Source organism: Elephas maximus, chromosome 15 (genome assembly GCF_024166365.1).
Source record: "Elephas maximus indicus isolate mEleMax1 chromosome 15, mEleMax1 primary haplotype, whole genome shotgun sequence".
NCBI lineage: Eukaryota > Metazoa > Chordata > Mammalia > Proboscidea > Elephantidae > Elephas > Elephas maximus.
Window position 1 is genome coordinate 10,895,553 of NC_064833.1, and position 13,169 is coordinate 10,908,721.

The 13,169-nt window shown below is 39.1% G+C and overlaps 1 protein-coding gene across 9 annotated transcripts in view; it reads right to left on the minus strand.

Annotated features, from left to right (window-relative positions):
* PHF20L1 (PHD finger protein 20 like 1) overlaps positions 1 to 13,169 on the minus strand; it is a 90,411-nt gene that overhangs the window by 23,675 nt on the left and 53,567 nt on the right. For all 9 annotated transcript variants that reach the window (XM_049853594.1, XM_049853597.1, XM_049853595.1 and 6 more), the window contains one exon: positions 12,053 to 12,160. In XM_049853594.1, coding sequence (XP_049709551.1) covers positions 12,053 to 12,160 — 108 coding nt within the window. The remainder of the gene's footprint in view (positions 1 to 12,052; positions 12,161 to 13,169) is intronic.

The window sequence follows — 13,169 nt, forward strand, 5'->3', positions numbered from 1 at the left end:
AGCCTAGAGGGGACTATGTTCTTTGGACCCTGGGTCCCTACAATGAGAAGCTCCTAGACCAGGGGAAGATTGATGACAAGGACCTTCCTCCAGAGCCAACAGAGAGAAAGCCTTCCCCTGGAGCTGGCACCCTGAATCCAGACTTCTAGCCTCATAGACTGTAAAAGAAGAAATTTCTCTTTGTTAAAGCCATTCACTTGTGGTATTTCTGTTGTAACAGCACTAGATAACTAAGATATCTACCACTGTATGGAAAAACTATAAAAACTATGCACCCAAATTACTATTTTCATAACTTCATTTAAAATAATAACCATAAGAAATTAGCAAGCTAATAAAGACAAGTAAAAACTTGGTAAAGGGAAGAACACACTGGATAATCAACCTTTAAGGTATGAGAGATAAGATTAACACGGACCATGACGGTTAAGAATTCAGACTCTGGAGCCAGACTGCCCGGGTTTGAATCCCCCCTTCACCACTTCCTAGCTATGTGACATTGGGCCTCTTAGCCTCTCTCTGCTTTAGTTAATGGCTTGCAAAATAGGGACAAGAGGCCCTACTGCAAAGAGTTAACTTGAGGATTAAAGGAGTCAATGTACACATAATGCTTATATAGTGTTTGGGATAAAACCACAACCAGCAGGGTACGCAAAATCACATTGAATAGTGAAAAAAAGGAAGTAATTTCTAAAACTCCCTCACAGTGGTAATTCAGATTAAAAAACATTATACTAGAAACCACATGTAGTAAGAATGGGAGTTCTTTAAAATTACAATGCCTTTCAAATGTTTAAAGTTATTTTAAATCCCATATTTCAATATAAAGAACACTGTTATAATTTAATCATCTGGGGGAATGTGTCACTCCAGGATGAATGTAAACAGTGTCACTTTCAAGGTGAATAAATTCTCCTCAAATGTAATAATTAATTACCAAGATGCTGGTGATTACCAGAATCAACACCTGCTGTTTAAATATAGCAATGATTCTGGGCACCTTCAGTACTACCGGGGCTCTACTTACAAAGTTAAGATTTTAAGATGCAAAGACAAGACTCTTTACTTTTTAATTAAAAAAAAAAAAAAAGTACATATATATATATATATAAAACATTTAAAGTGCTAATTCTTTTAAACAGCTCTTTTTAAAGATTACCGTAATAAGGGCTGGTCACACACAATTCTAAGGTCCAAGTTCTCTTTGCAAAGTCTTCTCTAAACCCTATTAACCCTAATCACCCTTCTTTCTCCCGAGTTACCACCTATCCCATCTCGGAAGTTCTCCTGTCCCTCACTGTGCTCCCAAGTGTCATCTCCTTCTGATTCTGTTCTTGATCAGTCTCTCACTGTTCTCTATCCCCCATTATCACAGGCATTTTAGCATGTAAGAGTCTGTGTCTGCCAGGAAGTACCAGAACAGAGTGCAGTTGGCTGATGCAGCAGCAAAGGACCTAAATGGCTGGCCGTTCCTGCACTGACAACTCACGGCTCTACCGCAACAGGCTCTGGCCAGGTGTCAGGTGATCTGGCAGTTCTTATCAGCAGTCTGAAGCTTCTCGTTTCTGTACTATGACGCATCACTCACAGGAGGGCGTTCAGGAGTCACATGAATTTCTGGTGAATGGCTGTTGTTTGCACGGCTCCAGAGTTCCCTAGCCGGCTATCTCTGTTTGGATTCTACAAAGCTGCGTATGAACGGGTGCGGGTGGAGGATGGGAAGAGATTGGGAGACTACAGACACAGGAGCACCTGGAAATGCTCAAGATACTCTCTGGAAAGTGGATTCAAGCTTTTCAATGTCATTTTGATCCTGTATCTTCAAAATGGCTCTGCAGGTTTAGAGAATGTAGAAACTTTACATTCTGTGGAAAAGTTAGATGCTATTTTTTGACCTACAGGGAGAATTAAAATCTGAAGAATTTACCAAGGCTAACTGTCCCAGTGGACTTTTTATTTTTTTTAACTATTTTATTAAATCTTTAACAAGTGCAAAAAGTATAGCTATGGCGTAAAGGATATTAATGCCACTGAGGTGCTGACTGCACAGCTGCAGAGAGTATTAACACCATTTCTGAAGGCCCCTTTGTGCTACTTTCCAATCTGAACTGATGACGGCTTCTTTTCTTTGTGCACTCTGTCTTTTTTAATCAATCAGTCTTCCCAGAGGTATGCTGATTTTACTAGTGTTTTCAAAGAACTGATTTTGGCAATTTTTTAATCCTTCCTAACATTTTTCCAAATTCGTTTCTGCTCATATCTTTAATATTTGCTTTCTTTGGATCTATTCTTGTTCGTTTTCTCACTTCTTAAGCTGGAAGCGTAGCCGACTTTCACTCTTCTCTGATAAGCATGCGTGACAGCACCTTTCCTTCTAAGTACTGCGTTAACGACCTGCTCTAAGGTTTGACACATAACACTTGCATCATCCCTCAGGTTCTTAAAATTTTATTTATTTATTTATTTTTTAAACTTTCCTCTTGGGCTTGTTCTTTGACCCCTGAGTTATTTAGAAGTGAGTTGCTTAATTTCTAAATGTATGGGGCCTTCCTATTTATCTTCTTGATAAAAAAAAAATTTTTTTTTTTGATACACATTTCTAATTGACTATATTGTGGTTAGAAACCATGGTCTATATTATACCAATTTTTAATACTTGTTAAGATTTGCTTAATCTGCACCACCTAGTTAATTTCAGTAACTTGTTGTGTCTGTCTGAGAAAACAATGTACTCTATAGTGGCTGAGTTCAGTGTTCTATATACATCTACTAGATCATTTGGCTTGTTGACACCTTCCTTATCCACACAGAATAATTTTTAGTTTTGTTAATACCTATTAATTACTAAGAAAGATTTGACAATGTCATACAATGATAAAATTTAGAATTTTTATATCTAAGATGATATAAACTGAATGGGATCTTTTATCATATTTTTTCTATTCTTTCATTTTCAACATTTCTCTGTCTTCTCTATCCTTACGTTTTAGAGAATATATATATATATATATATATATTTTTTTTTCTTTTCCTTTGTCTTCTTTTGGATAGATTTCCATTATGTTTTGCCCCTCTACTTTGGAAATTATACCCTATGCTCTGACTCTTTTAGTCTTCAAGTTAGAAAGTTTAACGCATAGATTTAACTTATCAAAGTCTAAAATCAAGAGATTTCTTCCACTCCTCCAAAACAAGAAGCTTAGAAACACTTTTATCTAAGTATGTCACTCCAGATTTATAAGCAATTATCATGATCACATATTTTTATTCTATATCATTTTTACTCCAAAACCAAAAAAAACCAAACCCACTGCCCTTGAGTCAACTCCAACTCATAGCGGCCCTATGGGACAGAGTTGAACTGCCTGATAGACTTTCCAAGGAGCGCCTCGCAGATTCAAACTGCCGACCTCCTGGTTAGTAGCCGTAGCACTTAACCACTACACCACCAGGGTTTTCGTACTCCACAGACCAAATTATTTTATACTACCAATGTCTGTTTAGATTTACCCACATATCTATACTTTCTTTGTTCATCACTTCTGGCATCTCAAGCCTTCCTTTTGTCATCATTTCCTTCTGCCTGAAAGTATATCTTTTCGAATTTCTTTTAAAGATGGACTGCTGGCAGCAAACTCTTTCTGTATTTTAAAATTTTTCAAAAAATATCTTTATTTCAGAGGGCGGGGCCAAGATGGCGGACTAGGTAGACGCTACCTAGGATCCCTCTTGCAACAAAGACTCGGAAAAACAAGTGAATCGATCACATACATAACAATCTACGAACCCTGAACAACAAACACAGATTTAGAGAGGAGAACGAACAAATACGGGGAGGCAGCGACTGTTTTCGGAGCCTGGAGCCAGCGTCCCAGTCAGGTAACCTTGGCGCCTGGCTTAGGTCTGGGCCCAGGGGAGCAGACGGCGCAAACAAGGGGCGCAGCCCTACCCCCCTGAACTCACCCCGGGAGGGGGCCAAGCCGGTCCACGCAGGCGGCATGGCGACGCAGCCGGTGTGAGAAGTCCCCGGGAGGCAGTGACTGATTTTGGAGCCGGGAGTGCAGCGTCCCAGCTGGGGAACCTTGGCGCCGGGCATTTGACTGGGCGTTGTCACAGCGCAAGCACGGGGCGCAGCCCTACTCCCCTGAACTAACCCCGGGAGGGGGCCCAGCCGGTCCGCGGTGGCCACGCGGCGACGTGGCTGGCGGAATGAGAAGTCCCCGGGAGGCAGCGACTGATTTTGGAGCCGGGAGTGCAGCATCCCAGCAGGGGAATCTTGACGCTGGGCGTTGGACTGGCAGCGGAGGATCTGACTGCTGCTTCAGCGGGCCAGACCCTCGGGGGCAATCTCCACACAGCCAGCACACATAGGCGACACGCCCCTCGGGAATCTCAGATAAAAGAGTCATTCCAAGAAAGAAAAGCAACTTTGGCTATATTCTGAGGTGCTACTCTCCTATTTCTCTGAACCCTCCCCCACCCTTCCCAGGCGGCTTCATTAACATTGGAATTTCCTGAGCCAGAGGGAGAACGGCTCCGGCTCCTAGGCCGCTTTGCTTCCCCCCCTCCTTTTTTTTTTGTTTTGGTCTTTTCCTAACCCATTCTTTCGGCCTGAGAGAGGGAACCACAAAAAACACAGGGACCAAAAATCCATCCCTAATTGGACTTAAAACACAGAACCAGCTACAGCCAAGCATATATGATCCAAATCTTGGGCTTTCATCCTTACAGGGAAAAAGGTGGCGGTTATAATCCAAAGGCAGTTCTGATAGGGATCTCACTGCGTTTTTTTTTTGGCGGATTTTCCGGAAAAACAAGTTTCCCAGGTCTGATATTTCTGCTTATTCAACAGAGCCCTAACTGACCCACAACAGGGAACCAAGGGCTGAAGCTCCCCCCAGACCACCTAGCCTCTTGCCTTAGGGGTCTAAGGAGAGTGACATCTACCAATCAGTAGAGGTACTTGCATTGGGGGCCTAAGGTACAGCTGCAGTGCCCTCCCACCAAGGTGCTATAGGAATAGAGACACACCTACCTCACTGACACTTGGGGGAAGTCTGTCAGCATCCTGCCCCACCTGGAGGGTGAACCCCAGCTGCTACTAGAATCTGGTGCACACAACTATCACCACTACTTCTCGAGGTGGATAGGTGTTAGGGTGCAGCACACACTTGATGACCCAAAATCAGATTCTACTCAAGAACAGTGAATAGACTCAGGCATATATATCTTGCAACAGCCTAAACCAGCTGGTAATAGGTCATAAGTAAGTAAAGGGCTACAACAAACAAGACAGCACAATCTAGTAGCCCATCCACATATATTGAAAGAAAACAAAACAAGATAAGACTCAGAGAGCAATTACAGAATAAACCACTACTATATCTTTTTTTTTTTGCGATGGCTCGGAGACAGCAGTCGATATCAAACCACATAAAGAAGCAGACCATGACACCTTCTACAACCCCCCATACAAAAGAATCAAAATCTTTCCCAAATGAAGATACAATCCTGGAATTATCAGATACAGAATATAAAAAACTAATTTACAGAATGCTTCAAGACATCAGAAACGAAATAAGGCAAACTGCAGAAAAAGCCAAGGAACACACTGATAAAACAGTTCAAGAACTCAAAAAGATTATTCAAGAACACAGTGGAAAAACAAGTTGCAAGAATCCATAGAGAGACAGTATGTAGAAATCCAAAACATTAACAATAAAATTACAGAATTAGACAACGCAATAGGAAGTCAGAGGAGCAGACTCGAGCAATTAGAACGCAGAATGGGAAATCTGGAGGACCAGGGAATTAACACCAACATAGCTGAAAAAAAATCAGATAAAAGAATTAAAAAAAATGAAGAAACCCTAAGAATCACGTGGGACTCTATCAAGAAGGATAACCTGCATGTGACTGGAGTCCCAGAACAGGGAGGGAGGACAGAAAACACAGAGAAAATAGTTGAAGACCTGCTGACAGAAAACTTCCCTGACATCATGAAAGACGAAAGGATATCTATCCAAGATGCTCATCGAACCCCATTTAAGATTGATCCAAAAAGAAAAACACCAAGACATATTATCAACAAACTTGCCAAAACCAAAGATAAAGAGAAAATTTTAAAAGCAGTCACGGAGAAAAGAAAGGTCTCCTTCAAGGGAGAATCAATAAGAATAAGTTCAGACTACTCAGCAGAAACCATGCAGGCAAGAAGGCAATGGGATGACATATACAGAGCACTGAAGGAGAAAAACTGCCAGCCAAGGATCATATATCCAGCAAAACCCTCTGGGAAATATGAAGGCGAAATTAAGATATTTACAGATAAACACAAGCTTAGAGAATTTGCAAAAACCAAACCAAAGCTACAAGAAATACTAAAGGATATTGTTTGGTCAGAAAACCAATAATATCAGATACCAGCACAACACAAGGTCATAAAACAGAACATCCTGATATCAACTCAAAAAGGGAAATCACACAAACAAATTAAGATTAATTAAAAAAAAAAAAAAATGCTCATAACAGGGAATCATTGAAGTCAATATGTAAAAGATCACAATAATCAAAAAGAGGGACTAAATACAGGTGGCATAGAACTGCCATATGGAGAGTGATACAAGGCGATATAGAACAATACAAGTCAGGTTTTTACTTAGAAAAATAGGGGTAAATATTAAGGTAACCACAAAGAAGTATAACAACTCCATAACTCAAGATAAAAGCCAAGAAAAACGTAACGACTCAACAAACAAAGTCAAACACTAGGAAAATGAGGATCTGACAATTTACTAAGAAAAAAGTCTCAGCACAAAAAAGTAAGCAGAAAAATGAAATGGTCAACAACACACATAAAAACGCATCAAAATGACAACACTAAACACTTATTTATCAATAATTACGCTGAATGTAAATGGACTAAATGCACCAATAAAGAGACAGAGAGTCTCGGACGGGATAAACACGATCCGTCTATGTGCTGCCTACAAGAGACACACCTTAGACTTAGAGACACAAACAAACTAAAACTCAAAGGATGGAAAAAAATATATCAAGCAAACAATAAGCAAAAAAGAAGAGGAGTAGCAATATTAATTTCTGACAAAATAGACTTCAGACTTAAATCCACCACAAAGGATAAAGAAGGACACTACATAATGATAAAAGGGACAATTGATCAGGAAGACATAACCATATTAAATACTTATGCACCCAATGACGGGGCTGCAAGATACACAAATCAAATTTTAACAGAACTGAAAAGTGAGATAGACACCTCCACAATTATAGTAGGAGACTTCAACACACCACTTTCGGAGAAGGACAGGACATCCAGTAAGAAGCTCAATAGAGACACGGAAGACCTAATTACAACAATCAACCAACTTGACCTTATTGACTTCTACAGAACTCTCCACCCAACTGCTGCGAAGTATACTTTATTTTCTAGCGCACATGGAACATTCTCTAGAATAGACCACATATTAGGTCATAAAACAAACCTTTGCAGAATCCAAAACATCAAAATATTACAAAGCATCTTCTCAGACCACAAGGCAATAAAACTAGAAATCAATAACAGAAAAACTAGGGAAAAGAAATCGAATACTTGGAAACTGAACAATACCCTCCTGAAAAAAGACTGGGTTATAGAAGACATCAAGGAGGGAATAAGGAAATTCACAGAATGCAACGAGAATGAAAATACTTCTTATCAAAACCTCTGGGACACAGCAAAAGCCGTGCTCAGAGGCCAATTTATATCAATAAATGCACACATACAAAAAGAAGAAAGAGCCAAAATCAGAGAACTGTCCCGACAACTTGAACAAATAGAAAGTGAGCAACAAAAGGACCATTAGGCACCAGAAGAAAACAAATAATAAAAATTAGAGCTGAACTAAATGAATTAGAGAACAGAAAAACAATTGAAAGAATTAACAAAGCCAAAAGCTGATTCTTTGAAAAAATTAATAAAATTGATAAACCATTAGCTAGACTGACTAAAGAAATACAGGAAAGGAAACAAATAACCTGAATAAGAAACGAGAAGGGCCACATCACAATAGACCCAACTGAAATTAAAAGAATCATATCAGATTATTATAAAAAATTGTACTCTAACAAATTTGCAAACCTAGAAGAAATGGATGAATTCCTGGAAAAACACTACCTACCTAAACTAACACAGTCAGAAGTAGAACAACTAAATAGACCCATAACAAAAAAAGAGATTGAAACGGTAATCAAAAAACTCCCAACAAAAAAAAGCCCTGGCCTGGACGGCTTCACAGCAGAGTTCTACCAAACTATCAGAGAAGAGTTAACACCACTACTACTACAGGTATTTCAAAGCATAGAAAATGACGGAATACTATCCAACTCATTCTATGAAGCCACCATCTCCCTGATACCAAAACCAGGTAAAGACATTACAAAAAAAGAAAATTACAGACCTATATCCCTCATGAACATAGATGCAAAAATCCTCAACAAAATTCTAGCCAATAGAATTCAACAACATATCTAAAAAACAATTCACCACGATCAAGTGGGATTTATACCAGGTATGCAAGGCTGGTTTAATATTAGAAAAACCATTAATGTAATCCATCACATAAATAAAACAAAAGACAAAAACCACATGATCTTATCAATTGATGCAGAAAAGGCATGTGATATGTGATAAAGTCCAACACCCATTCATGATAAAAACTCTTACCAAAATAGGAATTGAAGGAAAATTCCTCAACATAATAAAGGGCATCTGTGCAAAGCCAACAGCCAACATCACTCTAAATGGAGAGAACCTGAAAGCATTTTCCTTGAGAACGGGAACCAGACAAGGATGCCCTTTATCACCGCTCTTATTCAACATTGTGCTAGAAGTCCTAGCCAAAGCAATTAGGCTAGACAAAGAAATAAAGGGCATCCGGATTGGCAAGGAGGAAGTAAAATTATCTCTATTTGCAGATGACATGATCTTATACACAAAAAACCCTAAGGAATCCTCCAGAAAACTACTGAAACTAATAGAAGAGTTTGGCAGAGTCTCAGGTTATAAGATAAACATACAAAAATCACTTGGATTCCTCTACCTCGACAAAAAGAACATCGAAAAGGAAATAACCAAATCAATACCATTCACAGTAGCCCCCAAGAAGATAAAATACTTAGGAATAAATCTTACCAAGGATGTAAAAGACCTATACAAAGAAAACTACAAAGCTCTACTACGAGAAATTAAAAAGGACATACTTAAGTGGAAAAACATACCTTGCTCATGGATAGGAAGACTTAACATAGTAAAAATGTCTATTCTACCAAAAGCAATCTATATATACAATGCACTTCCGATCCAAATTCCAATGACATTTTTTAAGGTGATGGAGAAACAAATCACCAACTTCATATGGAAGGGAAAGAAGCCACGGATAAGCAAAGCATTACTGAAAAAGAAGAAGTAAGTGGGAGGCCTCACTCTACCTGATTTCAGAACCTATTATAGAGCCACAGTAGTCAAAACAGCCTGGTATTGGTACAACAACAGGCACATAGACCAGTGGAACAGAATTGAGAACCCAGATATAAATCCATCCACATATGAGCAGCTGATATTTGACAAAGGCCCAGTGTCAGTTCATTGGGGAAAAGATAGTCTTTTTAACAAATGGTGCTGGCATAATTGGATATCCATCTGCAAAAAAATGAAACAGGACGCATACCTCACACCAAGCACAAAAACTAACTCCAAGTGGATCAAAGACCTAAACATAAAGACTAAAACGATAAAGATCATGGAAAAAAAAATAGGGACAACCTTAGGAGCCCTAATACAAGGCATAAACAGAATACAAAACATTACCAAAAATGACGAAGAGAAACCAGATAACTGGGAGCTCCTAAAAATCAAACACCTATGCTCATCTAAAGACTTCACCAAAAGAGTAAAAAGACCACCTAAAGACTGGGAAAGAATTTTCAGCTATGACATCTCCGACCAGCACCTGATCTCTAAAATCTATATGATTCTGTCAAAACTCAACCACAAAAAGACAAACAACCCAATCAAGAAGTGGGCAAAGGATATGAACACACACTTCACTAAAGAAGATATTCAGGCAGCTAACAGATACATGAGAAAGTGCTCTCGATCATTAGCCATTAGAGAAATACAAATTAAAACCACGATGAGATTCCATCTCACTCCAACAAGGCTGGCATTAATCCAAAAAACACAAAATAATAAATGTTGGAGAGGCTGCGGAGAGATTGGAACTCTTATACACTGCCGGTGGGAATGTAAAATGGTACAACCACTTTGGAAATCTATCTGGCGTTATCTTAAACAGTTAGAAATAGAACTACCATACAACCCAGAAATCCCACTCCTCGGAATATACCCTAGAGAAACAAGAGCCTTCACACAAACAGATATATGCACACCCGTGTTTATCGCAGCTCTGTTTACAATAGCAAAAAGCTGGAAGCAACCAAGGTGTCCATCAACGGATGAATGGGTAAATAAATTGTGGTATATTCACACAATGGAATACTACGCATCGATAAAGAACAGTGAGGAATCTGTGAAACATTTCATAACACGGAGGAACTTGGAAGGCATGCTGAGTGAAATTAGTCAGATTTTTTTTTTAAAAGGACAAATATTGTATAAGACTACTATTATAAGATCTTGAGAAATAGTATAAACTGAGAAGAACACATACTTTTGTGGTTACGAGCTGGGGAGGGAGGGAGGGAGGGAGAGGGTTTTTTACTGATGAATTAGTAGATAAGAACTGCTGTAGGTGAAGGGAAGGACAACACTCAATACATGGAAGGTCAGCTCAATTGGACTGGACCAAAAGCAAAGAAGTTTCCGGGATAAAATGAATGCTTCAAAGGTCAGCGGAGCAAGGACGAGGGTTTGGGGACCATGGTTTAAGGGGACTTCTAAGTCAATTGGCAAAATAATTCTATTACGAAAACATTCTGCAGCCCACTTTGAAATGTGGCGTCTGGGGTCTTAAATGCTAACAAGCGGCCATCTAAGATGCATCAATTGGTCTCAACCCACCTGAAGCAAAGGAGAATGAAGAACGCCAAGGTCACACGACAACTAAGAGCCCAAGAGACAGAAAGGGCCACATGAACCAGAGACCTACATCATCCTGAGACCAGAAGAACTAGATGGTGCCCGGCCACAATCGATGACTGCCCCGACAGGGAGCACAACAGAGAACTCCTGAGGGAGCAGGAGATCAGTGGGATGCAGACCCCAAATTCTCATAAAAAGACCACACTTAATGGTCTGACTGACACTAGAGGAATCCCGGCGGTCATGGTCCCCAAACCTTCTGTTGGCACAGGACAGGAACCATCCCCGAAGACAACTCATCAGACATGAAAGGGACTGGACAGTGGGTAGGAGAGAGATGCTGATGAAGAGTGAGCTAATTATATCAGGCGGACACTTGAGACTGTGTTGGCATCTCCTGTCTGGAGGGGGGATGGGAGGATAGAGAGAGTTGGAAGCTGGTAAAAATGTCACGAAAGGAGAGACTGGAAGGGCTGACTCATTAGGGGGAGAGCAAGTGGGTGTACGGAGTAAGATGCATATAAACTTATATGTGACAGTCTGACTTGATTTGTAAACGTTCACTTGAAGCTCAATAAAAGTTAATAAAAAAAAAATATATATCTTTATTTCACCTTCGTTACTGAACTCTAATTTCAGGGAATATACTACTCTAGATTGAGAACAACTCCTCCAGAATTTTGAAGGGTGCTTGGTCTGGGTAGCCAGCCAGTCCATCACACTGCTGGACGTGAAAGCCTCTAAGCCACTGCAAGAATTAAATGATAGACCATAATAAAGCAGAGCTGTATATTTCTGAAATTAGTAAGACAAAGGAAAGCTACAGGAACTTCTCAGTTCCCAACAACAATGAGGATTTTGTCATACCTCCATTTTGGTAAAAGAAAAGAGAAAAGCTGAAAGAATGTGAACATTTTTAAAAAATGGGAATGGCTACTTTAGCACACATACCATGTTGCTTAGATTTCTTTTTCTTTTTTTTCTTCTTCTTCTGTTTCGGTTTGTAGTGATCCTTGTCTCTCTTCTCTTTTCTTTCCTTATCCTTTTCTTTTCTCTTACCTAAACGATAAAAGCAAGTACTTTAATAATCATGACTAGCCTGGAGCTGTTCCTTTGGTGGTTAACCTAAAAGCAGCATTTATGTTTTAATCAGCTATTCCAGTCACCTGCCCAGAGTGGATGGATTCAATTAAACTGTTCATGTCATGAGTCTTGAACTCTTGATTAGCTTATTGGACTATAAGAGGGGATCTTCATTAGCAGTGTTGAGAAATCCCAACTCCTGACACCTTAAAGTTAACACAGACAGTAGTTAAAATCTTTAAATGAGTAATATACTCAATTTCCTGATGTGGCAAGAAATAAAGCCCCAGAATTTTAAAAAGACCCAATTGAGAAGACTCAGCATTACCATATATAATTTAATGAGAAACTGTATTAGAAGGTTTTAAAAAACTTGAACTTTTTTCTTCGAAGAAATTAAAAAAAAAAAATCAAGTCAATCCATAAAATAGCCTTTCAATACTTTCCCAATGTATACAAGAACAAAGGCTGAGAACATTAGAAAAAATTTTTAATGATCTTTTCCCAAAATTTTAGTTTTTTCCCCCAATCACACATACTCTAAAGAAAAGGAACGGGATATTAAGAGTAATATCTTAGAACATTTTATCAAAAATTGCTTCATTACATATATTCAAGTTGCTATTGTTCCAACTCAGAATGGTTCAGCCTACAATTTACCCATGAAATTCACAACTCTCAATTATCCAGGCTCCACTCAGCTTATCTGTAGAATACTCAAGACCATCACCCATCATTCCCTGACTTAGCACAGAAGGCAGAAACGACAGCAGAAAACTCAGGGATTGTTTTGTCAGGTATGCTGAGAAAAGAATCTTCCCAAAAAAAAAAAAAAACTATTTTAATTTATTATCCATCCTCCAAGTCTTAAAAGTATTAAATGGAGCCGTATTTTTTATATAGCCATAATTTTAATTAGAGATGTTCAAAAACACAAACATTCTCAGGGAAAGCCTTAGACTTCCTTGGCAAAAAATATACTAAA